Raw genomic sequence first — 27,177 nt, forward strand, 5'->3', positions numbered from 1 at the left:
CAGCATAACTTTGAATCTCAGACCTAACCAATGCTCAGATATACCAAGCTCATTTGGTTGGTTGCAATCCCAATGCCTCCCACTTTCCACCCTCCGTAAACTTGAGCACATCCAAAATTCTGCTGCCAGTATTCTAACTCGCACCAAGTTCTGGTCATCCATTACCCCTGTGCTCACTGACCTACATTGGCTCCTGGTCTGGCAACGCCTCGATTTTAAAATTTTCATCCTTGTTTTCAAATCCCTCCATGGCCTCGCCCCTCCCTATCTCTGTAACTTCCTCCTCTTGCGCAGCCCCGATTTTAATTGCTCCACCATTGGTGGCCGTGCCTTTAGCTGTCTAGGCCCGAAGCTCTGAAATTCCCTCCCTAAACCTCTCCACCTCTCTACCTCTCTCTCCTCCTTTAAGATGCTCCTTAAAACCTACCTTTTTTGTCACCTGCCCAAATATCTCCTTATGTGGGCCAGTGTCAAATTTTGTTTGATAACACTCCTGTGAAGCGCCTTGGAATGTTTTACTATGTTAAAGATGCTATATAAATGCAAGTTTTTGCTGTTGTTGTTGCCTCACAATGTTCCAATTTTCAAGGAGTTAATTTGCGTTGGGCTATTTTGTGAATTGATACTGTTGACGGGAGCCTCACCCACTGGTGCTGCACAGTCACAAATTTGAGCACTGACTACCCAAGATTTCCCATTAGGCGCTGTTGGCAGGCAGAGCACAGAATTGTAAAATTACCCCTAGAATAATACATATAGATTTATGTAGTTCAGTTGCGGTGGTTTTATTTGATTCACTGATTAAAGTCCATCAAATCCAATGATAGAGTTTTATCTCTATTAAGTCTTGTCCTATATGCTCCCTTTATTTGTCCCCAACTCTCTTCTGCTGAACAATTAATTGCAGGCCATTGATCCACTGATCCATTGATCGCCTCCTCTATGTTCTGTCCTTCAATGATTGCCTCCATCCCATTCTATCCACCATTATAAATGTGGACACTGGAATTTACAATAGAATTATAAAAATAAGGAAAGAATGTATGACATTAAAACAGGGACTGAATTACCTTTGCAAGCCCTGGTCCAAATTTTCCCTGCCCTCTAACTCCAATTCACCCACCTACAGTTAGTCTTGACTTACCGTTTGGAACTCCATGGGAGATCAACTAGTAATATATGAAAATCCTCGAGTTTGTAATGCTGTAATCAACCCAGTACATTGATGTCAATGGGTGACACAGGAAACCCTCTCTGCTCTTACTTGCTCCAGAGGGGGCACAGTAGGCTCTCAGCCTGATTTGTCAGCCTTTCATACACAACAAACACAGCTAAAAGTCATGTCGGGGTAGATTTTTGTCTTCACTGCCTGGGCGATAATTTGGCAGAGCGCCCATTATAGAACCTACCTGATTTTTGATTTCAATAGAATGAAAATTGGGAAGGTGCCATAAAGGGCGGGCCTTACGCTCCGTCGGATTGCCACCCAGGCAGTGAAGACGAAAATCTACCCCACCATTTCCTTTGACTCGCTATGAGCAATGCCATGAGAGTTTTGCTCATAATAAAATAAACTTTTGAGGTGGGCTGACTAGTTGATGCAGTGGGTTAGAAATCAGTCCTTTCACCTCTAGGATCTGAATTTGAATCTAGCATAATGGGATGATTGATTCCTTTCTCTGATAAATGCAAGGATCCCACCAAAACATATTTTAAAAGTTTCATCTTAGTAGCTACTGTAAACTCAAAGCATAGATCTTGACAGAATTCTTTACTAAATGCCACTAAATTGCATTATTGCCAGTAGCCAAAAGCATGGCAGGTGTGAGATAGGAAATGTCACACAGGCACTCTAGAAGATGCTGTTTTGTGATTAGAGCAAATTATTGGGACTGTGCAGAGAAAAACATTACTGTGTTTGACTCATGCTACATGCCTGATATGAGAATTTTGATGGTTGTCAAAAATAGAAAATATTGGGTAGATTTTACGAATTAGCACTTTCAGAGCACAGCTTCATACAATATGAGCATTGCTCTGGGAATGCTAAATTGTAAAAATTTCTACCTCATTCAATTCCCAGTACTGATACTTTTGCCCCTATAAAACCTACTTTAATCACCAATTTAAAAATTTACTAAAATGAACAAAGCAATTTTGTGTATGTAAATTGTGGATGCAAATAACAAGGCGTTTCAAATATGGTTGTTTAAATTTATATTAATTTTAAGGCTTTAATGATTTTTGCAAAATTTAGCATTAAATTATCCAAATTTTACTCTGACTCACCTACATGGTGTTATTCTGGGAGTTAGATCAGGGGTATCATAGCCACAGGTGTGGGACAGGTCAACTGGCCGCCCTCTCAGTGACAGAATAGTATGTAGCACAGAAGAGCTGGGGAGTCTAAAAAATAATCATCAGATGAATAACATGTTAAAGTAAAATGAACAGTGACAAACCTGAATCCTGCCAGACTTCAGCACAGCAAACATACATTGAGCTGTATTAAATGCATGCCTCCAATTGTGATATGCTACATGTCTTCGATAATTCTTTTTAACACTTAAAATCCAGTGGCAAAGAACCTGTGAGGAACAAAAAAATCAATAGTTTATCCGAGTGCTGCATTATAGAGAAATGTACAACTTGGATCAGCTGAGGCTGCCAATGAAGGTAACACTTTTGTCCATTTTTACCTCATTAGCATACAACTAACTACTTAGCAGAGGACACAGGAAGCCATGACATGTTTAAAATGTTCCATTTCACAGTTCCATTGCGCTAGTGCGAATCAGGCAATGACAACAATTATCATTAATTTGCATGAATTTCAGGTGCCAAATCAGGCTCTTACATGTTTTCCGCTAAAGCACTCTTTGCCCCTCATAGAATCATAGAAATTTACGGCACAGAAGGAGGCCATTCGGCCCATCGTGTCTGTGCCGACCGAAAAAGAGCCATCCAGCTTAATCTCACTTTCCAGCTCTTGATCTGTAACCTTATAGGTTGCGGCATTTCAAGTGCATCTGGAAGTTAGACACAGACCATACGGCTGTTTCTTACCTGACTTCTATGGTGTATGATATTCCAGTAGTAAATTTGAACGGGTGAAGTGTACTCTCACAGAAAGCATGTAAGAGTTTGATTAAGCACCTGAAATTCATGCAAATTAATGATAATTTCTATTAACTGCAATTTCCTGCGTTTTTAAGCCGGTAGCTTAGTAAATGTATATAAAATGGGAAGGCAAGTTCTGGCCTTTGAGAGATCGTTCCTAAAGGTGGTTTGTATTGTTTCCTGTTGCAGGTGAACAATTTGTCTTAGTGCTTTTTGGATGTGTTTTGCTGTATTTTTACAGTGACATTTCTTTTTGCTTTTATCTCTCAATATTTGCAATTTTGCTTTTCTTTTTAACTGGTTTTCCCAACAGTATTACTTAGCTTGGCAGCTTTAATGCTTCAACCAAAAATCTGAGGGTGGGATTTCCTCTGGTTATGCCTCTTGCACTGAGAGATTTGGAGGAGGAAGGAAGGAATCTGAAGCCGAAACAGAGGCCGATACAATCAAATCATAGGTGTAATGGCCACACCTGTCTTTATTGGGTCTATAGACCAAGGCAGAGCTACCTAAGCATGTTACAGGAAATCCTCCTTTGTAGCCTACACTTCACATGAAAGACAGGCACTCAGTTATGCTGTATCTGCGAAATGGAACAACAGACAATATTTACCAGACGGACAGCTTTGGCTGTAAAGTTGAAGACAACCTTCAACTCCAATGCCACTGGATCATTTCAAACCACCTCAGACCACAGTTGAAGATGAGTCAGTAAGCAGTGCACTAATCCATCAAGTAGGTAACTAGGGTTGCCAACTTTCCAGGATTGCCTTGGAATCTCCAGAAATTGAAAATTAATCACTTGGACACTGCTGCGAGCAACTCAGGGGAAAAATCATAGGGGCATTAAAAACCTGATTTTTTTTTCATTTTCGTTAAACTTTTGTTTATTAGTTATAAAAATATTGAAGATTGGGAAAAAAAGGCTGTTCGACTGGGCAGTACTGTTGGAGGCAGGAGGTCATGTGATGAAATCTCCAGGAATGCGTCCAACTAGAGTGGACAACCCTATCGGTAACAGAAATCTTGCTAGTTGGGGGGTGGGGGGGGGGGCGGGGTTGAGGCTGGGTGTCCCCTTCATTACTTTCCTCATGGAAAGCATCAGCAGAAAATTAGGCTTGCGGCAGTTTTACCAGGTAGCAAGTTTTCCTAAAATACAGACCACCATGGATAGCATGGATGTAGCCAGCCAGGTCCCAACCAACCCATTGATCTTCATAAACAGAAAGGGGTGAACAGCTGCTGTGTAAAATGTGGAAGCACATGTATTTCATGAGTGGATACTTTAATATACTCGTTATCATATTAAAATTAGCCTCCCACTGATTTTGAGCGAGACCATCTTGCAAATATTCTATCCCTGACTGTAACTTATACTGACTTTATGTTTCAGCTGCATGTAAAACAGCAGAAATTGTGGGCCAGTATGCTCAGAGTAACATGGTGCGGTGCCATAGAGTGCTGACATGTGGGTTTAGGCAAGTGACTGTGGCAAAGTTTCTGATCTCAGGCATGTTGTTGAGGTAAAGCACCAATAGAGTCACAGGAGATTATTCCAAGGTCGTGCTCAGACACTCCCAAGCGGTCCAATCTCAGAGTAGCTTTGGTAGCATCCTAAAAGTAATCTGCACTGACTCTCTTCTCAGCCGTCTAAGGAGCATGGCGCAGCAAGATCCAAAGGATTGCAAAGGAGACCTAAGAGTTCAAAGAAGTGTTGCCTTGACCTAAATAAGTAAATAAAGAGATTTATAGAATTTATTCATTCTGCCCAAAAAAATCATTTCAATATTATGTGTTTTGTATCATTAAAATAAGCATGTTAATAATATTTTGTGCATATATTTCTCTTTCATTGACAATGACAAAGTACCTTTCTTCCTTCCTGTATCTTAGTGACTGAAATGACTAAGTGTCTCGTTGATTGTAAATCATTATCATTTTTCTAAAGGCCACCCTCTTCATTTAGTGTAGGCTGAACTTTATTTTTCGGTTTATTTTTGTGATGTAAATCACTTCTATAATTTGAAAGGTTATCTATCATCTCCTGGGACTACTAATGAACCTAAGTATCAAGAACCATGCAGTGATAACTTACTGAGCACTATCACTGGGAATTTCTTCGGAGATTCTCCCAATTAACTTCAGTGGAAACCCCGTTTTTGCATCTATCCAGGATTTCCACCAATCTTGCGCTGAAGTTATGGTGGGCAACAGGGAGAATCCCCAAGGAAATTCTCAGCGTACGTTTATTAACAAGCGGGTCTGAATCACCTTTTACAGTAACAGGCTGAGTTCTCAACACACTACAGTATAATTTACTTTCCACAGCATATCACACATTCTTGCACTTCACTCTACAGTTATACACAGTTCAGTAAACCTCTTTCTAGTATATACCAGTATTAATCCTCTTATGTAACTGCAGGTTTCAAGTAGCAAATGGTTCAATGATGGATTGATTGGAAATTGTTGTCAGTATCCTTCTTGAACTTAGCTGAGTTCTGACAGGTAACTCAAGCTAGCTTTGTTCATGTTGGTCTCTCTCTGCCAGAATCTCCGAATATAGGACTGACTTCTTGAACTCTCTCACGTACACTCAGGACATGAGCTCTCTTCCTATATTTGAGATTCTTTGCAGGCTCTCCCTCTCTCATACTCAGAAATCTTAACAGATCTCTCTCCAAAACTTTCAGCCTTAGCTGACTTCTCAGCTCAGGTCCAGCTCTAGTTCTGTTCTCAATTGCTGTCCTGGGCACTTGCTGCTCTTTTACCCTCCACTGTGACTCTCAGTGGATCTCCCTATCGCTCATGTTGGCTGAATCTCAGCCTTTCTCTTCCTGGTTCAGATTGTCCTACATGGAGCTTTTGTCCTTCTTGGTTACTGTGTCTTTGAATACTCCACTGCAACCCCTTGGTTACTTCTCTCTCCAACTTCTGCTAATGCCCTTTTAGCACTGTTTTCTTTCCTGTCATTTTTCATTTTGCCTTTATTTTCTAAAGATGAACACACCTGTTGATTCTAGCCTTGCTCAGCTGATTTCCATGCTTTGCTCTTCTTCAGTATTTCCCAAATTCTCTTGCCAACTATTCCCACATTAAAAGACAAGATCACCTGCCAGCTAGTTGAAAATGATGCTACACAAAGAAATGCATCACTTATGCAAGACATGATGTGTGACTTTTTTCGTTTCTCTCCCTTTCAATCAAAAAATTGCCAAACACCTTTTCATGAAGACCATGGGGGTTATATTGGATAACCCCTGAAACTGGGCTCGGGGATCGCGGTGCGAGATTAACCCACGCCCGGTCGTTGAGATGCAGGCAGCATGTAACATTTGTGCTGCCTGGTGATTTACACGATTACTGCGTCCAGCCAGTGCTACCTGCGCTGTTGAGTAGCTGCTCACCAGCAGGGGGCGCAGATATCGTGAGTGGCTAACACCACTTAAAGGCGACCTGCATCTCTTAAAAGGGGAGGTGCATTATGGCGGCAGGAAGTGGTGTAAGTCAATGGTGAAGTGAATCAGTGCTGTAATATAGTGAAGCATGGTGATGATGGGAACTCTGCAATTTTTAATGAGCAATAACTGGGCTGGTCAACGTTTGCAATGGAGCTCAGACATCACACACATAAATCACAAATGCAGGTCCTTTTTTTATTCGTTCATGGGATGTGGGCATCGCTGGCGAGGCCAGCATTTTTTGCCCATCCCTAATTGCCCTTGAGAAGGTGGTGGTGAGCCGCCTTCTTGAACCGCTGCAGTCTGTGTGGTGAAGGTTCTCCCACAGTGCTGTTAGGAAGGGAGTTCCAGGATTTTGACCCAGCGACGATGAAGGAACGGCGATATATTTCCAAGTCGGGATGGTGTGTGACTTGGAGGGGAACGTGCAGGTGGTGTTGTTCCCATGCGCCTGCTGCTCTTGCCCTTCTAGGTGGTAGAGGCCGTGGGTTTGGGAGGTGCTGTCGAAGAAGCCTTGGCGAGTTGCTGCAGTGCATCCTGTGGATGGTGCACACTGCAGCCACAGTGCGCCGGTGGTGAAGTGAGTGAATGTTTAGGGTGGTGGATGGGGTGCCAATCAAGCGGGCTGCTTTGTCCTGGATGGTGTCGAGCTTCTTGAGTGTTGTTGGAGCTGCACTCATGCAGGCAAGTGGAGAGTATTCCATCACACTCCTGACTTGTGCCTTGTAGATGGTGGAAAGGCTTTGGGGAGTCAGGAGGTGAGTCACTCGCCGCAGAATACCCAGCCTCTGACCTGCTCTTGTAGCCACAGTATTTATATGGCTGGTCCAGTTAAGTTTCTGGTCAATGGTGAGCCCCAGGATGTTGATGGTGTGGGATTCAGCGATGGTAATGCCGTTGAATGTCAAGGGGAGGTGGTTAGACTCTCTCTTGTTGGAGATGTGTAAGGAATCTTACAACACCAGGTTATAGTCCAACAAATTTATTTTAAAATCACAAGCTTTCGGAGATTATCTCCTTGTTGGAGATGGTCATTGCCTGGCACTTGTCTGGCGCGAATGTTACTTGAAACTTATCAGCCCAAGCCTGCATGTTGTCCAGGTCTTGCTGCATGCGGGCTCGGACTGCTTCATTATCTGAGGGGTTGCGAATGGAACTGAACACTGTGCAATCATCAGCGAACATCCCCATTTCTGACCTTATGAGGGAGGAAAGGTCATTGTTGAAGCAGCTGAGGATGGTTGGGCCTAGGACACTGCCCTGAGGAACTCCTGCAGCAATGTCCTGGGGCCGAGATGATTGGCCTCCAATAACCACTACCATCTTCCTTTGTGCTAGGTAAGACTCCAGCCACTGGAGAGTTTTCCCCCTGATTCCCATTGACTTAAATTTTACTAGGGCTCCTTGGTTCCACACTCGGTCAAATGCTGCCTTGATGTCAAGGGCAGTCACTCTCACCTCACCTCTGGAATTCAGCTCTTTTGTCCATGTTTGGACAAAGGCTGTAATGAGGTCTGGAGCTGAGTGGTCCTGGCGGAACCCAAACTGAGCATCGGTCAGCAGGTTATTGGTGAGTAAGTGCCGCTTGATAGCACTGTCGACGACACCTTCCATCACTTTGCTGATGATTGAGAGTTGACTGATGGGGCGGTAATAGGCCGGATTGGATTTGTTCTGCTTTTTTTTGTGGACAGGACATACCTGGGCAATTTTCCACATTGTCCGATAGATCAGTGTTGTAGCTGTACTGGAACAGCTTGGCTCGAGGCGCAGCTAGTTCTGGGGCACAAGTCTTCAGCACTACAGCCGGGGTGCTGTCTGGGCCCATAGCCTTTGCTGTATCCAGTGCACTCAGCCGTTTCTTGATATCACGTGGAGTGAATCGAATTGGCTGAACACTGGCTTCTGTGATGGTGGGGATATCGGGAGGAGGCTGAGATGGATCATCCACTCGGCATTTCTGGCTGAAGATGGTTGCAAACGCTTCAGCCTTGTCTTTTGCACTCATGTGCTGGACTCTGCCATCTTTGAGGATGGGGATGTTTACAGAGTATGCTCCTCCCATTAGTTGTTTAATTGTCCACCACCATTCAGGACTGGATGTGGCAGGACTGCAGAGCTTTGATCTGATCCGTTGGTTGTGGAATCACTTAGCTCTGTCTATAGCATGTTGTTTCCGCTGTTTAGCATGCATATAGTCACCAAGTTGGCATCTCATTTTTAGGTACGCCTGGTGCTGCTCCTGGCATACTCTTCTACACTCCTCATTGAACTAGGGTTGATCCCCTGGCTTGTTGGTAATGGTAGAGTGAGGAATATGCCGGGCCATGAGGTTACAGATTGTGCTGGAATACAATTCTGCTGCTGGTGATGGCCCACAGCACCTCATGGATGCCCAGTTTTGAACTGCTAGATCTGTTCTGAATCTATCCCATTTAGCAGGGTGGTAGTGCCATACAATACGTTGAATGGTATCCTCAGTGCGACAGTGGGACAGGACATACCCAGGGATGGTGATGGAAGAGTCTGGGACGTTGGCTGAAAGGTATGATTCTGTAAGTATGGCTATGTCAGGCTGTTACTTGACTAGTCTGTGGGTCAGCTCTCCCAATTTTGACACATGTCCCCAGATGTTTGTGAGGAGGACTTTGCAGGGTCGACTGGGCTTGGTTTGCCTTTGTCGTGTCTGGTGCCTAGTGGTCCGATGCCGGGTGGTCCGTTTGGTTTTATTCTTATTATGACTTTTTTTAAGCGAGATTGTACAACTGTCCCTATGTTTACAAACTGTTGAGTTATTTTACTACATTGAATAAAGGTTGCGCCCTACTAAATCTCACTATCCTCCAATCTGCATACCAGGCCCCACCAATCTGCCGATCTGAGTTTGTACCAGGCCTGCGAGAGAGCATGCACCAAGGTTCTCTGGTGATGCACTAGAATCCTTGGTGCAAGAGGGTGACAGAAGGAGGGGCATCCTTTATCCGCAGAGGGGGCAAGAGACCCTCCAGACATATTCTCAAGAAGCAGTGGGAGGCAGTAGGGGACAAAGTCAATGTCAGGCGCATAGCACCACGAACATGGATGCAGTACAGGAAGTAGTTCAATGCTTTAATACGAGTGGTCATGGTGAGTGAGGTCACCACTGTCAAGTGGTACCTATAACCAACTGCACCACTAGCCACATCCACTGCTCCACGCACTACACCCCCCATCATCCACATACCAACAAACTCTTTCCATCAGTACTCAACTCTTCCAATCAGATGCTTCCTCTCACCTTTATACATTACTACTGTTGCAAGCCGCATACCCCAACTCACAGATCACACGCACTGATAGCTATTCAACCAAGACAGCCACATCATCCAAACATCTTGCAGGATACTCACCGACACACATCCCGCTTTCTTGCAGGAGAAGGTGGCCCATAACAGGAGGCAGCAAGTGGCAGTGGATCCATGGAACGTGAACCTGCTGTCCTCTCTCAGGATGACAGCAGTCCTGTCCCACACCTGTTATTCTGCCAGTGCCCTTGCTGTTGCCTGTCAGGTAGCCAACACACTCCCTGTAGAGTATTGAAAGTTTATTGTAGGAACATAGGAAGATAGGAACAGGTGTAGGCCATTTAGCCCCTCGAGTCTGTTCCGCCATTCAATGAGATCATGGCTGATCCGTGACCTAACTCCATATATCCGCCTTAGCCCCATAGCCCTTAGTACCTTTGGTTAACAAAAATCTTTCAATCTCAGATTTAAAATTAACAATTGAGCTAGCATTTACAGCAATTTGCGGAACAGCATTCCAAACTTGTACCATCCTTTGCGTGTGGAAGCATTTCCAAATTCCACTCCTGCAAGTCCTGGCTCCAATTTTTAAGCTATGTCCCCTAGTTCTCGTAGTCAGGTATAGGAGACCTCCAAAAACAGGTACAAATGCATCAACAGCCAGAGGTCATAATGCAGCAACCAACCAGTAAATCCTGCATAATCCCTTTAAATGGTGCTGCTGTTTAAGACCTGTTCAGCTGTGCAAAGTTAAGACAGTGCGTTGGCTGGAGCATTGATTTCCAAAATCGCATCTGTCCCTTTAAATCAGCGTTGCACACTGATCTACCACATATTCTCCCTACTTTACATGCTGCCGGCATTCGTTACGTGCGCGGACTCCTTTACGTCCAGCGCACGTCATGCTAGAAGTGTCATTTTGGGTCCTTAGACGTCTACACAATGAGCGCTACGTGGTCCAATTTAGAGCCCAGTGTGCTGTAAAATTAATGCAGCACTCTTTCATTACCATTTAACATTTTTGTCACACTAGCCCTCAAATTAAGCCATCTGATACCAGCAAATGAACACTAATGTCTCCATCTGAAATTCCTCTCTTTTTGCGGTTAAGGCATTAACCAATTTATTTTCAATGAGTTATCACCTTCACTAAAATAGCAGAGGAAGGAATTTCAGACAAATATGTTAAGCTTCCATACATGGCTTAATTTCGAGCCCTCTAAGAAAATTTTCCATAGGATCGTACTTTCTGCAATTTGTACCGCGTTAGAAAGTTACTGAACAAACTTTTATTTCTTTTATAATATTTTTATTATGCTTTCTGCAGTATATGGCATAAAAGCATAACTATATGATATAGCATAACACAGCAGAATATTAACAAGGAAGTAGGTAAAAAGTGTATGTCAAGCTGAAAAATGTTGATGTACGGAGTGAGGTCAGATACCCATCTCCCCTCATCTGTGATTGTTGTGCTCAGACCCACTATACTAGAGACTGGTTGGGCTAATAAATTAGTCCAGTCCCTTTTTAGTAGTGAGCCCACACTTACCAACATAGGAGGAGGGGGTCAATCATGATTCACAACACTGTTTTCTCCATATCAACTAATTCCCAGTGAATATTTGCCCAGGCTCTGATTGCAGATTGGGGACAGTGGTGGTAAGAAAAAGATTTCTTTCCCATAAAGGAATCTGCCTAAGAATGCCCATATTTTGTCAACTGGACTTAAGCAGCTAGAAATTTTCCCTGGCATAATTAGCTGAAGATATCTGGAAGTCAATGTTGCAAACTGACCTAAAAAAAACAAAGTGCAAAGTCCCATTATGTTTATAACATAGGACATTTTTCCTGTTTGTCTCACCATTGAAGCTCTCAGTCTTGTTCCCCTATTCCTTTCAATCTTATTTGAGTCCTGACCCCTAAAATAGCCAGTACAGGAGGACGGTTGGATTACTAAGAATTTGTACGTCACCACATCACAAACTATTTTTAACTAAGCTTTAAAGATATGTAGATAAATTCCTTATTCCAAAATTTAAATATTACTTTTGATTTTTCTTCCATGAATATGAACTGTTTGGAGCTGCAATGTGCTGGGTCACTGCATCGCAGAACATGAATTTACAATCCCATTTGTGCCATCAGGGAAGGTGGCAAGTGAAGGCAAAACACTTTCCCATAGAGTGAGGGAGAAGTGAAAATGGAAAGATGAATCACCCTGAATCATCTTTACAGTTAATAACAGAACAGTATTGACAGAGGCCTGCTGTCTTGGCCAGGGATTGCTGCACCTCATAGGCAGACCTAAAAAGGGGAAGATAGGAAATTTAAAATAATTGCCCAATAATAAGACGTTTTAACTTACCACGGGTAGGTTAAGGAGTGGATCAAATATTTAGCAATAGTGGCCTCGACACTAAAGTAGAAATTTTGCAGGGCTCTGCCCCTGGCCTGGAGCCTCACCTGATGGGAGTATGGATCAGAAAACTAGGTGTGGTAATTAGCAGTGTGCCTGTTTTTCTAGTGATAAATATTAAAATTGGTAGCACCACCAATTGGACTCATTAATTTTCATGCCCGATTCCCCAATCTGTGCTCTGAGGCTATGTGCCAGGAGTGCAGTATCAAAAACTTTACCATTATATGTACAGAACTAACATTGCATCCCTGTCTGAAGTACTCTTGCACTTAGCAGTTAGACTATAGCACCACAGCTTTCTAACATTGTAGTGATTTGAATTAGTGCATTGAATTTGAATTGAATTTGAATTAGAAGGTTAAATGGGTTCAAGATTAGATTTTTTTCAGAAAATTATTTAAAAATAAAACATGCAAAATGGAATCTATTTCAAACATCCCTTTCTCTAGCCAAATCAAGCTCTTGCATTACCAAAGAACATATAGGGAGTAAAATTGGGCTTTGTAGCGCCTGTTTTTTAGGCAATACGCAGACACCTAAATCCCAAAAATGGGGTCTGAGATGTGCGCGCACACTTCTGAAAGGAAGTGCCTAGGGTGCCATCTTGCTAAAGGCGTTTGCGGTGCACCTAACAACCACCGTCAGCATGCAGAGTAGGGAGATCAGTGTGCAATGCTGATTTGAAGGCAATGCTGGTATTTTGGAACTCCATCCAACGCCCTGTCTCAACCTCGCACAGCTGAACAGGACTTAAAGGGCATGAAGGACCCCCCCAATGACTGCTATTTAAAGGGATCATGAAATACTTACAGGTTAGTTGCTGGATTATTTCTTCTGGCTGCTGGTGCAATTTTATATGTTTTTAGAGGTTTCCTCTACTTGGATAAAGTTTCAATGCTCTACACGGAGAGTGGTCTGGCTGGTTTTGCTGTACTCTTTGTGTCATTTAAAATGTTGTGCTTAAAAAAGTTGCTTCCTGACATGGATGGCCTGGTAGGGCTTCTGCTGGGAATTGAACATGACTGGGAGAATGAAGAGAGGCCACACAGAGCAGGACAAACTGCTCGAGGAGGGAGGAGGAGGAGGAGGAGCAGGGCACTCAGCAAAAGGTATATCCATGGGGGGGTCTTCAGGGACCAATTCTCTTACCTCAACTTCAGCGACAACCAGTGCAGCAGACATCTGCGGTTCACTAAAGAAGTCGTGACTAAGATTTGTCAACAGCTGCAGCCACAACTGCAGCCTCAAAGCACAGCAAGGACAGCATTGGCTGTGGCTGTCAAGGTGACCGTGGCTTTTAATTTTTACGGCTCTGGCTACCTTCAGGCTGGTGCTGGAGATATAAGCGACATCCTGCAGTTTGCAGCGCACTGAGGCTCTCTATACAATGAGAAACGCATTCATCTCATTTCCTCTTGCCAGAGACAAGCAGGAGGAATGAGCATGAGTTTTGCTTGCATTGCAGACTTTCCCATGGTGCAGGGTGTCATTGACTGCACACATATTGCCACGCACGTTCCACATCTGAACTCGGGCATATTCATGAACGGAAAGGAATTCCACTCCCTCAATGTGCAGCTGGTGTGCGACCACACACAGCGCATCATGCAGGTCAATGCCCGCTATTCTGGCAGCAGTCATGATTCGTTCATTCTGTGGCAGTCCAACGTGCCACCTATATTTCAACTAGCAATACAAGTCAAAGGCTGGCTACTGGGCGCCCAGGACTATCCCCTCATGACTCTGGTCAGGAACCCACACACACATGCACAGCAGGCCTATGACGAAAGCCATTGTGCCACAAGGAACATCATAGAACACACTATAGGCATCCTCATGCAACGCTTCCACTGCCTGGACCACTCTGGAGGAGCCCTGCAGTACTCAGCTGAGCGGGTATCAAGGTTTGTCATAGTATGCTGCATGCTGCACAACCTGGCCATAATGAAGGAACAGCCCTTGCCACCACCTATCAGGCAAGAACCTGAGAAGCATGAATTAGACAAGGATGAAGAGGAGAAAGAGGAGGAGGAGGAAGTGGAGGAGGAAGTGCAACAAGAAGTGGAGGAAGAAGAAAGGAGGCTACAACGTAGACAGGCCCTTTCTGCCAGGGGTCTACGTGATCAGATTATTAATGAGCGATACCAATAACCTCAACGACACCTCCCCATTCACCCACAGTCCCACATTCCTTACCTTTCCTCTCCCATGTGACCATCAAATGGTCCTCCTTATGATTAAACATTGGTTCCTCCCTCAGCTCACCGCAGAAATAAAAACCATCACAAATGCATATTCAAATCCACATTTATAAATTAACACATGAAATTATGCAAACAAAATGAGACTATGCACCCTTGTGCATTCCCTTAGTGCCTTTACCTTTCCTAGTGCTCCTTTGAGGTACTTCCTCACTGGCTAGAGCATGGGAGGTGGAAGGCTGCTGACATTCAATTGAGGAGTCTGCATTTGGTCTTGCAGGATGACCTCGAGCAGCTCTGGACCTAGAGGGCCTGGCTTCAGACTGCAGCATCTCGGCCTGGGCTGCAGCAGTCTGGTCTGGCTGCCTTACAGGCAACAGTGAGGGCACTGGCAGAGTGGCAGGGGTGGGAACAGGAATGCTGTCATCCTGAGAGAGCACAGCAGGCTCGTGTTCCATGCAGCCACGGCCACTCTCCCGGGGCAACGCCTCAGAAGTTCTGGTGATCTGTTGAAGAACAGGTTGCTGGACTGCTGTGACACCCTGGAAGCCCCTTGGACCACTGGTACCCAGAGCCATGATGGCAATAGTCAGACCTTTGATGGAATCTGTTACATCAGACTCTGCATCGTGGTGGGTTCCACAGGTGTGCTGATGGACGTGATCACCCGATCCAAATGGGAAAGGATGGGCCCCAAGCTCTGCGCAAAGCCCTGTGCCAAGTTGGAGCTGGACTCCTCCATTCCCCTTGACATTGTGCGCAGGCTTTCTGGCAGGCCTTCCAGTGCATCAAACATTTGGTTGTGTACGTCCACCAGCCTTCTTCTGTAGCCTGGCCCATCAAAGTTATCATCTGAATCCTCTGCAGCAGAACTGGTGTGTGACCTGGCCACTGCCGTATCCTTTCCCCCTGCCCCAGCTCCTGCGCACTTGTGCCCAGTGTCTCACCATGTGTAGATCCCTCCTCTATTCTAGCCTCTAAAGTACGTGCAGTGTCAATCTCTGAGCTGGTGGCTGTGAGTGTAAGATCACGTGACAGTGTCTCTTCATCATCACTGTCTTCCTCCTCTGACTGGGAAGGTTCCAGTTCTTGGGTATCTGAAATGGCAAAGGGACAAGAGTTGGGTTGTGGAGAGGGGAGAGGAGAAAGTAAGAAGTGCGTGCTTACATCATCTGCAACATATGAGTCAGAAAAGATTGTGGGATGAGGGAGAAGTGGGAAGAGAGAAGAAGGATTTATATACAGAGACCCTCATCATCGATCCCTCCTGCACCGCCAGTGGCCACAGTCTCAGCGATGGCCCTTCCCATGATGGCCAGCACAGTCTCCTCCAGGGAGTTAAAACGTGTAGGTGCGCTTGTTCTCCTCCAATTGTTTCTTGCTGCCTCCTGTTACGCGCCACCTTCTCCTGCAAGAGGGAAGTGTGTCAGTGAGTGTCCTGCAAGATGTCGGGTGATGTGGCTGTCATGTTTGAATAGCTACCAGTGTGTGTGAGCTGTGAGTTGTGAGTGTGAGGCTTGCAACAGTGCTAAGTGTGTGAGGGTGAGGTAAAGCATATGATTTGAATGGTTGAATACTAATTGAAAGAGATTGTTGGTAGGTAGGTGAGGGGAATGTGATGCATTGAACAGTGAATGAGGCTAGTGGTGCATTTGGCATGATATGCCATTTGGAACTTGAACTCACTCACCTTGACAACTTGTGTTAAATCATTGAACTTCTTCCTGCACTGCATCCATGTTCTTAGAGCTATGCTCCTGGCATATGCCTCCTCCGCTATTTCTTCCCACTGCCTCTTGAGCATATGTCTGGAGGGCCTCCTGTCCTCCTGCGGATATAGGATGTCCATCCTTCTCTCTACCTCTTGCACCAAGGCCTCTAGCCCATCATCAGAGAACCTTGGTGCCGCTCTCTCGCGGGTGCAGCCACTCTTCAAAGTATTACAGCACTGACAACTTCACATACGACTCCCACCACTTCTTAGAGCACAATGCACCTCCCCTTTAAGTGGTGCAGGATGCCTTTAAGTGGCGCTTGCCACTCACGATACCAGGGTCCCCTGCTGATATGTGCAGCCAATCAGCAGCGCAGGTAGAGCTGGCTGCACACAGCAATCATTTAAAACAGCAGGCAGCACAAATGTAACGTGCTGCCTGCATCGCAATGACTGGACTACCGCACTCCCCGCGCCTGTTTTCAGGGATTATACAACTTAACCCCCATATTGTTCAAAATTCAAATAAAAAGTTTTTTTTCACTGTAATAATAGCTTAGAAGTTTTACCCGTCTTATCACATCAATCTATTAAGGCACACATATTTGTGCTAATAAAGATTACACAGATGTAGTTTAAGCTTATAGGATTGATCATTTGTCTTAGTCGTGGCTCCCACAAACCGTGTTATACCTCATATTTCATCTGGAAATTCTGTAAAAGTTTCAGGTCAGTGAACATTCGGATGGCAGCCAGTGTCGTTTCAATGTCAGACAAGTCAAAATCACTGAAGCTAAAATCTAGCAGCTTAAGTGATTGAGCAGAAGGGACAGTCGTGACCTATGAAAAGAAAACAATTTTTACAAGAGTGAACATAATAAAAATACTAATGATGAATGGTTATATTTTGCCTGGACTCTTTCCACTCAAATCTTTACTTCCAATTAGATGATGATTGAACCAGGACAAGTTATCTTGTGATAGAAAGGTTGCATTTGAGACACTTCATTATACTAATTGTCACTGTTAACATACCCACAACCATTAACGTTAAAGTACATTAGACCCAGCTGCACAGGATGAAGCACATTAGTACTGGAATAATTGTCAGGGGACGTTCATCTTCAACCAGTCCAGCAAATCAGAAGTCAAATGGTAAAATTGCCATTCTGAGATAGAAATCCACGAATTTGTCTGTATTACTACTTTAGTAGTTTTACTAACGAAAGAGACTTGTTGATTCCTATCTTGAGCCTAAAATGGACAATGCTACAGTGTGGAATTAGGGTATGTGAGATTTTCTAATTTTGGATGAAGATTTTAATATGCCATTTGATAGCATGTTTTTCTTACAGGGTGTCTGATTCATTTTTGCAGTTATTCTGTTCTATTTTGGAGTCCTTTCAATGTGTAATGTATATCGTTGGAAATTTCCTAGTGGCCTCTCCCGCTCTGCCACCGTAACTTTGGCGGAAGTTCGGCAGAAACCCCAGAATCTCTGCTGCTGTGGACTTGCTTAACTGTTTTGTCACCTCTGATTTTGTTGCCCTCACTCCCTCCAGATCATTCATCGTCTCTCAGCCCTGCCATCTCCCTGCATAGTTGTAGTCCTTATTCTTTCAAGTCTGTAAACTTGAACATGTCTTGTTTGATCATCCATCACCACATCTGGCTTGATCATGCCTTGCTCTCTTTATCCAAAACTGTTTACTACTCTAGAATCATCTTGAAGGGCAAGAAGAACCCAACACACCTTTTCTCCCCCATTAACTGCCTTAAACACCTTTTGCCCCACCCTCACTTCCAACACTGTGAAGAGCTCATCGATGTCTTTGTCTCTAAAATTGAGACCATCTGCACAGCTGCCTCTGCTGTTACCTCCCGTTCTTCCCCCTCCTGCTCTTCACCTCCTCCAGTTCTCCCATCCATTCTAGGACTGAATCCCACCATTTAGCAGCTTCTCCCTCATCTCCTCCTATGCCCTCTCCTCCATGAGACCCACCTCCTGTCCCTTGATCCCCACTCAACTTCCTCTCCCAGCTCCTATGCTAGCTGATGTAGTAAATAGATCCTTTTCCTCAGACACCAATTACTGAGACAAACAAATGCCTTCAATGCTATGAAACTTGAAGTGCTTCTTAGTTGTGGAAATCCTTTTCTGTTTTTAAATATTTTGGTACAAAGTTAGACATATATACCGGCTTAACCAGAGATTGAAATCGCTGTCATCATATCTCTCCTCAAAAAACTTGATCCATCCGACCTTTTCAACTACCATCTGATTTCTAACCTTCATTTCTTCTTTAAGGCTCTCAAATAAGTTGTCATCTCCCAACTTCATATCCATCTCTCTCAAAACTCTGTTTAAATACCTGCAGTCTGATTTCTGCCCTGCTAACAACACCAACACTGCCCTGAGCAAAGTCACAACTGCAATCATGGTGCATTATGCCTCCTTTCTCTCCTCAATTTCTCTACAGAGTTTGATGTGGTGGATCACACCATTCTCTTCCATCTGTCCTTGCATGGTTCCACAAGTATCTGCTTGACTACAGCCAACAGAACTCCAGTAATAGCTTTCCTTCCCACTCCCTGTATTATCATCCCCTTGGTTTTTTAACTTGTTCTTGGGATGTGGGTGACACTAGTAAGGCCATATTTATTGCTCATCCCTAGCTGCCCTGAAAAGGTGGTGATAGGTCTTCCCCTTGAATTGCTGCAACCCTTATAGTGACAATGTTCCCACAATGGTTTCAGGTAGGGAATTCCAAGATATTGACCCAGCGATGATGAATGAATGACAATATATGTCCAAGGCCAGATGGTGTGTGATTAGGAAGGGAACTCTTTGCTGCTCTTGTCCTTCTCAGTCATAGACGTCGCAAGGGAGGGCGGTGCTATTGAAGTAACTTTGGTGAGTTGTTGCAGTGCATATTGTAGATTGTATATACTACAGTCATAGTATGCCATTGAGGAAGGGGGTGGGATATTAAGTTCAGTGACAAGAGCACTTGGGGGTGACAAAGGCATGCCTCTACCTCAGCCTTTCCACCATTGAAACACTTATTCATGTTTTTGTCATCGGTAGGCTAAATTATTCAGATGCCCTCCTTTCTCACCGCCCATCCTCTACAAATTCCAACCTGTCCAAACTCAGCCATCGATTTCCTGTCCCATGCTATGTCTTTCCTGTCTACCACCTCTGTTCTCACCAACCTAAACTGGCTCCCTGTCCTCTAATGTATTAAATTTAAACTCCTTATCCTTCTCTCCAAATCGCTGCAAGCCCTTGCACCACGTTATCGCTGGAACCTCTTCCAGCCTTATATTTCCACTCCCCCCCACCCCGTCCCCATCCCCACACACATTGACCTTCCGACTCTGACCTTTTAGAATCATAGAATGATACAGAACAGGAGGCCATTCGGCCCATCGTGCCTCTTTGAAAGAGCTATCCAATTAGTCCCACTCCCCTGCTCTTTCAAATAGTCTTGCAAATGTTTCCCCTTCAAATATTTATCCAATTCCCCTTTGAAAGTTATTATTGAATCTGCTTTCACCACCCTTTTAGGCAATGCATTACCGATCATAATAACTCGCTGTGTAAATTATTTTTCCCCTCATGTCGCCTCTGGTTCTTTTGCCAATTACCTTAAATCTGTGTCCTCTGGTTACTGACCCTTCTGCCACTGGAAACAGTTTCTTCTTATTTACTCTATCAAAACCATTCATGATTTTGAACACCTCTATCAAATCTCCCCTTAACTTTCTCTGCTCTAAGGAGAACAACCCCAGTTTCTCCAGTCTCTCCACATAACTGAAGTCCCTCATCCCTGGCACCATTCTAGTAAATCACTTCTGTACCCTCTCCAATGCCTTGATATTCTTCCTAAAGTGTGTTGCCCAGAATTGGCCACAATACTCCAGCTGGGGCCTAACCAGTGTGTAAAGGTTTAGCATAACTTCCTTGCTTTAGTACTCTATGCCTCTATTTATAAAGAGAAGGATCACGTTTGCCTTTTTAACAGCCTTCTCAACTTGTCCTGCCGCCTTCAAAGATTTGTGTACGTACACCCCCATGTCTTTCTTTTCCTGTTTAGAGTTGCACCAAATAGCTTATATTGTCCCTCCTCATTCTTCCTACCAAAATGAATCACTTCACACTACTCTGCATTAAATTTCATCCCTCCCTAACCCCTTTAGTTCATCAATTTTTCTCATCCTTTAAAAACCTTCTCAAAACTCATCTTTTGGCCAGGCTATCAGTCATTCCTGTACCCAATTCCTCCCTCCATCGTTCATTGTTTATTTCCCTGTCTATTTTCATAAATGCAAGCTGCTAATGTCATAAGCTTATTGGGTAATTTCACCAATGATAACAGAAGTGCGCAATGACAGTCTTGAAATTTGGACTTTAAATTTGGAAGACCAAATGTCAAAAATTATCTGAGCACCAATTCATAAATTTATTTTAGAGATAATTTCTATAATTTCAAAACAAATAATATTTTCCTCAGTAAAACTGCAGTTAGATGTCAGGGGGGGGGGAATCATTAATTTTTCATTGTAAATGTCATCAAGCATCAATGATATGACATGCATAGATTAAAAGCTACTACTGAAAAAATGGACCTAAAAATAAAAGCTCTAATGTGAATGTATTAGTTTTGCTTTCACTTATGTATTAAATTTCCAAAATGGTATGTTTGGCATGATGTAGAAAATGCATACAGTTAAATTCTGATACTGACACCTCCTGCTCCCTTGACCCCATTGCCATTAAGCTGCTGATCCAACTTCACTTCCTGGCCCCTATGCTAGCTAACATTGTAAATGGTTCCCTCTCCTCAGGTACCATCCCCCTCCCTTTCAAAACAGCCATCATCACACCCTCTCCCCTCAAGAAAACCACCCTGGACCCCCCTGTCCTTGCAAACTACCGCCACATCTCCAATCTGCCTTTCCTCTCCAAAGTCCTTCAATGTGTTGTTGACTCCCAAATCTGTGCCCATGTTTTCCACAACTCCATGTTTGAATCTCTCCAATCAGGTTTCCAACCTGCTACAGCAATGAAATAGCTCTAACCAAAGTCACTAAGAACATCCTCTGTGACTGTGACCATGGTGCTTTATCCATCCTTGTTCTCCTCGACTCTCTGCAGCCTTTGACATTGTCAACCACACCATCCTCCTCCAACACCTCCCCTCCATTGTTCATTTTATTGGGACTGCCCTAGCTTGGTTCCACTCTTACTTTTCTAATCACAGCCAGAGCATCGGCCGCAATAGCTTCTCTTCCCACCCACTCTGGAGTCTCCCGAGGATCTATCCTTAGTCCCCTCCTCTTCCTCATCTACATACCGCCTCTTGGCAACTCATTCACAGGCATGGAGTCAGCTTCCACAAGTACACTGATGACACCCAGCTCTACCTCTCCACCCCCTCTTTTGACCCTTCCACTACCTCTGTGTTGACTGAGTGCTTGACCAATATCCAGTCCTGGATGAGGCAAAATTTTCTCCAGTTAAACATTGGGAAGACTGAAGCTATCGCCTATGGCAAACTCTGTAACCTCGTCACAATTCCATCTCCCTGCCCAATCATTGAGAGTTACTAGTTATGTGGAGACAGATTATATGCAATTAAAATTAAATGCGTAACAACACAAATATGAGTCAAATGAATAGTGAAAAGTGTTTTTACCGCTGTTACCTGAAGCTCCTCAGTTTCATTTTCAGTGGCAGATGCATGATATGAAAGGACCTAAAACAACATCAAAACACATTCTGAACAAGTTACAATCTCCTGGGTACAACAGAGTTGCTTATTGCTTAAAAATTCTACTTGTTCTTCTATTAAGATTACATGCACCATCAGAAATAGAACTAGTCCAACAGTTTTCCCTACATGGTATCAAAAGATAAGTATCATTGGCTGTAAAAGATAGTTGTGACAGCACCAATTGCAGAATTTTCAATTAAGCAACAACAGATATGTTGGAAATATCTTTCCAGAATAGACAATTGAAAGATGACACCCAAGGTGGAATCCATCTGTTTTTGCACCACAATTTGTATGAAAAGTCTAATTGTTATTTTTTAGTATGGGCCACAGTAATGGACTAAACAAACAAAGGCTGAAAATCTGTGAGGAGCATATCTCGACCATGCTAAAGTTTGCAGGGGTGGGGGAGATCCCCTGTTTTATTTGGGAATGGCGGGTGCCTTCACCACTAGGGTGCACCTAGAGCATAGGTCAGAAAGTCCAGTGGAAGGTACTAGGCCCAGGCTGCGGTGGGGGGTGTTGAGCCTCTAACCCCCAGAAAAAAGGAAACTGCCTCAACCAGCTCTCTTGGTGAGTGGGTTGCATTAAAATATTCTTTTTAAAAATACAGTAGATTTTTAGGGATCAAGGCCTCAATTTTGGACTTCCAGGTGAGACCCACATCCATCAGTGGTCAGCATCATACACTAGTCTCACCGGGCTTACCCCCGCTGAGGTATGCGGGGTCCCTCTGAGGGCCAGCGATATAGATGTTCATACAGAGAGTCCCTGCCCCTGGCCCTGCCTCCTCTTATGCCGATGACCTTGTTTGGGGCAGGTGAAGGCTCTACCGGCAAAATGCCTTCCCGGAAACTCCAATGTTACCTGGCATGTCAGGGTCTTGGTTTAATTTCCAGCAAGCAGCAAAAGTCACAGTGGGAGTGTGCCAGATGAGCTGCGAATTTTTGGTCCCTATGGTTTATTTGCCCTGTAACATTTCTGAAGCAAAAATAAGTGCTGGGATGCATCCGCTTGGATACCCCGTCACTGACCCCACCAGAGAATGTGAGGTTGGGAGAGTTCTCCAGTTTAAATATCTCCAGCAGGTACCTATGCCACTCTGGGTGCATCTCTGGTGCCTACCATAATCGGGAGGGGGGGGGGCAAGAAACGCCAGTAGAGGACCACCACTAGGAAGTGTCCTGGAATGCCCCAAGCTCAGCAGCCTTAGATCGGGACCAATCATCTCTCTTGTAAAGGGGGCCGATTTATGATGTATCACAGTCTGAGTCTTCAGCGGTCCAGGCCAAGGCCAGGTCCGGAACATGCGGATGGTTCCATTCCTACTGGCCGTCAGCTGGTACCAATCTTTAATTTGGCACCTCATGGATTCACAGGCCAAGGACGAGGAAATTCCCAGTCTGTAAGTCCCCTTTCTGAGCCACACCCATCCCCCTCCCTAAACTTTGTTTGGTGTGGGTAGAGCAGGAAAGAGCAGGCCAAGCTGGAGCCAAAGGTGTTTCTCTGAGCAAGGGAAAGATATCCTACTGGCTTTCAGATGGGAGTTAGGGCAGCAGTAAAAGAGCTTGATCGCATCCTTCGAGTTTACCAGGAGCAGCTTGCAGCAGCAGGTGGGTAATTGCAACAGTGGACCTCTGGCACCATAGCTAGTCCTGTGCGAGGGATCTACTCAAATACAGAGGACAATGGAACGGAAGATCGGGTGGAGTGCATAATGGTGGGCTGATCTGTAACGCCGAGTTTAACGGCCAGCGGTAGAAGTTGAAATCTACCCTATTCGCCACTTACCTCTAGTGTCACCATCTGTTTTGCCATGGCCATTTCAACAGTTTCATACATCTGAGTGTTCTGTATTCCCAATCCACAAAAAATGGCAAATGCTTCCAAAAACTGCTCATCATTTTTATTGAAGGCCTTGGTACTGTCAGAGGTTTCACCCATTTTGTTCATTAGCTGACAGACTCCTGCAGTACACAAATGACATACTGTAGCCAACAAAAAAGTACCATTTGACTGATAGTAGATTTTAATGTTTGCACTCGGTTCAGGTATATGGGATATTGTACATCAGATAACACATGGGCTATAGTAACACATCAATGAGTTGAGATGATGTCATGAACACGCTATATACAAAATTAATGTGGTTACTAAAATCATCCCAACACATGCTACTGCTTTGAAACATGCTTCAAATTGTGTTATTCTATTTGATAGATAAAGGTGGACTTTGTTTGACAGCAGTTATATTTCTGACATTTTCCTTTCGATACTGTGTGATAGATTGCAGGATTCCTTGATCAAATCATGTGAGTTGAACTGCAGTGATACTGGGGAGGAATTTTCAACTGCCTTTTCTCACCTGAAAAATGGGCAACTGGCAGAGGAACATCTGGTGGACACCTATTTGCCTGCCTGAGACAATCTCTGGTGGCCCTCTTAGGTCACACTAATTATATTTACAAGTATCAGTCACTGAAAGAATCAGAGCCAGAAAGCAACATTCATAATTCCAGTGCCAGTTCATCTTGTAGGGATGTGAAAAATACAGATTAACAGTACCTAATACATCTATAAAGTACTTCTACACAATCCAAAAAGATTACACCAGCACTATGCCTATCCTTGGTGATATTTTGACCACTCCTTTGGCCTATTCTTACACTTCTTCTGAGTGCCATCTGAACACCTGGGCTCTGTGATGTGGACCACCGTTCACCTTTACAATAGGGGTTATTTTAACCTGACTTACCTGGTGGGAAACTGACATGATTGGATCAACCACCTATTTTATGCCCTGCCTGATTTTACTTTCCATTTGGAAATGACTTTGCCCCTTTAAGTGCAGCTTGCCTTTAAATGCTGCATGTGGTGACCACACCCTGCCATCCTCTACTCTCCCTTTCCTCATGAGAGTTTCCGGATTTTCAAAGGCATTTCTACCCTATCTCTGGCAGGACTCTCATCAATGTCCCAGTCAGCATTATGTAAAGTAGCAGACATTGATGATCCCAGGATTTCTGATGGGGTTACATTCTGCAGAGATCAGTGCATTAATTCTCGCTCTGCTGCACTCCCAACAGTGTAGAATTTCATGGCCCATATTTCTATTCAATTTGTAAATAAATATATTGGTTATCCTACCCTATCAAACAGTAACATATTCACAAAGAACCAGGGACGGATGAGGAGAATCCTTTTTACACAGTGAGTTGTTATGATCTGGAATGCACTGTCTGAAATGGTGCTGGAAGCAGATTCATTAGTAGCTTTCAAAAGGGAATTGGATATAGATTTGAAAAGGAAAAATTTGCAGGGCTATAGGGAAAGAGCAGGGGAGTGGGACTAATTGGATAGCACTTTCAAAGGCACGGTGGATCAAATGGCCTCCTTCTGTGCTGTAAGATTCTACGATTCTATGAATATCAGCCTTTTCCAATGTGAATGTAACAGCAACGCATTGATCCAGTATTCAAACCACCTCCTGGTCATACAACTCTGAAAGAACAGGTTACTGAAAAAGCTTCTGGATCGTACAGGATTAAGTTCAATTATGGAAACTGTGATGAATCCATTGAGAGTGAAATTATTTTATAAAAACCCCAAATTGTAACAGTGATCTTGACCCATCCTCTGCTGAACTATTCATATTGTCATAATTTATAATTCTTACACAAATAAATTACTGATAAGAGTATTGTATAATTAGGGTAAAAAAACAAGTGTATGATTATCAGAGATTTTAGAAGTCATGCTAAGTTAACACCTCAATATCCTCAATCCCTTGTTGATGTAAGATGAGCTTGAATATAGAGGGCATGCTGCTGAAGACTTATTCACTGTCAAATACTGTGTAGACTTTCCCAAAATATTACTTACCGAGTATAATGTTCAGACATGACAAGGCCAGTTTTAACTCAGAAACCGGGTGGGTAGGCATTTAAAATGGCCCGTGCAACTCACCTGCACCGATCCCACTGTCTTCCTGCAGGTTGCAATGTTAACCTGCTTTTCTGAGCAGGTGAAAGGGTCTGGCTCTGATGACTTTATAGCGACCTGACTGCAATTTTAACCAGAGCTCTGAACAGGGAAGCGTTGTGGCTTCCCCACGAGGCCCTCCTGACCATTCTCTTCCAACCACTTACCTGAATGTCGGGGACTATTCCTTTGAGTTCCCAGGGGTGACCTCACCGCCCAAAATCCCACTCCTGTCCATCGGCCAACTACTACTTCTCACCGGGTGCGGGCAGGAGACTGATGAGGGCTATGCAGATGAGACTCAGAAGTTAAAATCTCCCAGGTCTCACACTGTGGAGGGGTGTTTGCTGCTGGCCTTGACCCTGGCCCGCATGAAAATCAGCCCTAACATCCTGGCACAACATATTTTGAGCCATAATTACTGTTTTGATGACTTTCTATAACATAGGTTGTATATAACTTTAGGTTGTGCATTAGCTGGTGATTAATATATTTTTGAAAGAAGATCCCATGTTAACTATACAGTATATGGGTGGTGGAACAATAAGCAACTGTGAGGTCATTCACTTTGGATCTAAAAAGGATAGATCAGGGTACTTTCTAAATGGTGAAAACCTCGAAACAGTGGAGATCCAAAGAGACTTAAGGGTCCATATACATAGATCATTAAAATGTCATGGACAGGTACAAAAAATAATCAAAAAGGCTAATGGAATGCAGGCCTTTATATCGAGAGGACTAGAATACAAGGGGGCAGAAGTTATGTTACAGCTATATAAAGCCCTGGTTAGACCACACCTGGAGTACTGTGTTCAGTTCTGGACACCGCACCTTAGGAAGGATATATTGGCCTTGGAGGAAGTGCAGCGTAGATTTACTAGAATTATACCTGGACTCCAAGGGTTAAATTACAAGGAGAGATTACACAAACCACGGTTGTATTCCCTGGAATTTAGAAGAATAACGGGTGATTTGATCGAAGTTTTCAAGACATTAAAGGAAACCGATAGGGTAGATAGAGAGAAACTATTTCTGCTGGTTGGGGAGTTTAGGACTAGGGGACATAGCCTATAAATTAGAACAAGGACTTTCAGGAATTAAGTTAGGAAACACTTCTACATGCAAAGGATGGTAGAAGTTTGGAACTCTCTTCCGCAAACAGCATTTGATGCAAACTCAATTGTAAATTTTAAATCTGAGATTGATAGATTTTT

The 27,177-nt window shown here is 43.9% G+C and overlaps 1 protein-coding gene across 1 annotated transcript in view; it reads right to left on the minus strand.

Moving 5' to 3' along the window:
* Window positions 1-27,177, minus strand: part of pde5ab (phosphodiesterase 5A, cGMP-specific, b) — a 137,102-nt gene that overhangs the window by 25,285 nt on the left and 84,640 nt on the right. The window contains exons 10-13 of the mRNA XM_067990869.1: window positions 23,774-23,949; window positions 21,905-21,964; window positions 16,896-17,042; window positions 2,463-2,588 (exon numbers count right to left, since the gene is read on the minus strand). Of these exons, the coding sequence (XP_067846970.1) occupies window positions 2,463-2,588; window positions 16,896-17,042; window positions 21,905-21,964; window positions 23,774-23,949 (509 nt within the window). The remainder of the gene's footprint in view (window positions 1-2,462; window positions 2,589-16,895; window positions 17,043-21,904; window positions 21,965-23,773; window positions 23,950-27,177) is intronic.

This window comes from Heptranchias perlo, chromosome 1, assembly GCF_035084215.1.
Source record: "Heptranchias perlo isolate sHepPer1 chromosome 1, sHepPer1.hap1, whole genome shotgun sequence".
Lineage (NCBI taxonomy): Eukaryota > Metazoa > Chordata > Chondrichthyes > Hexanchiformes > Hexanchidae > Heptranchias > Heptranchias perlo.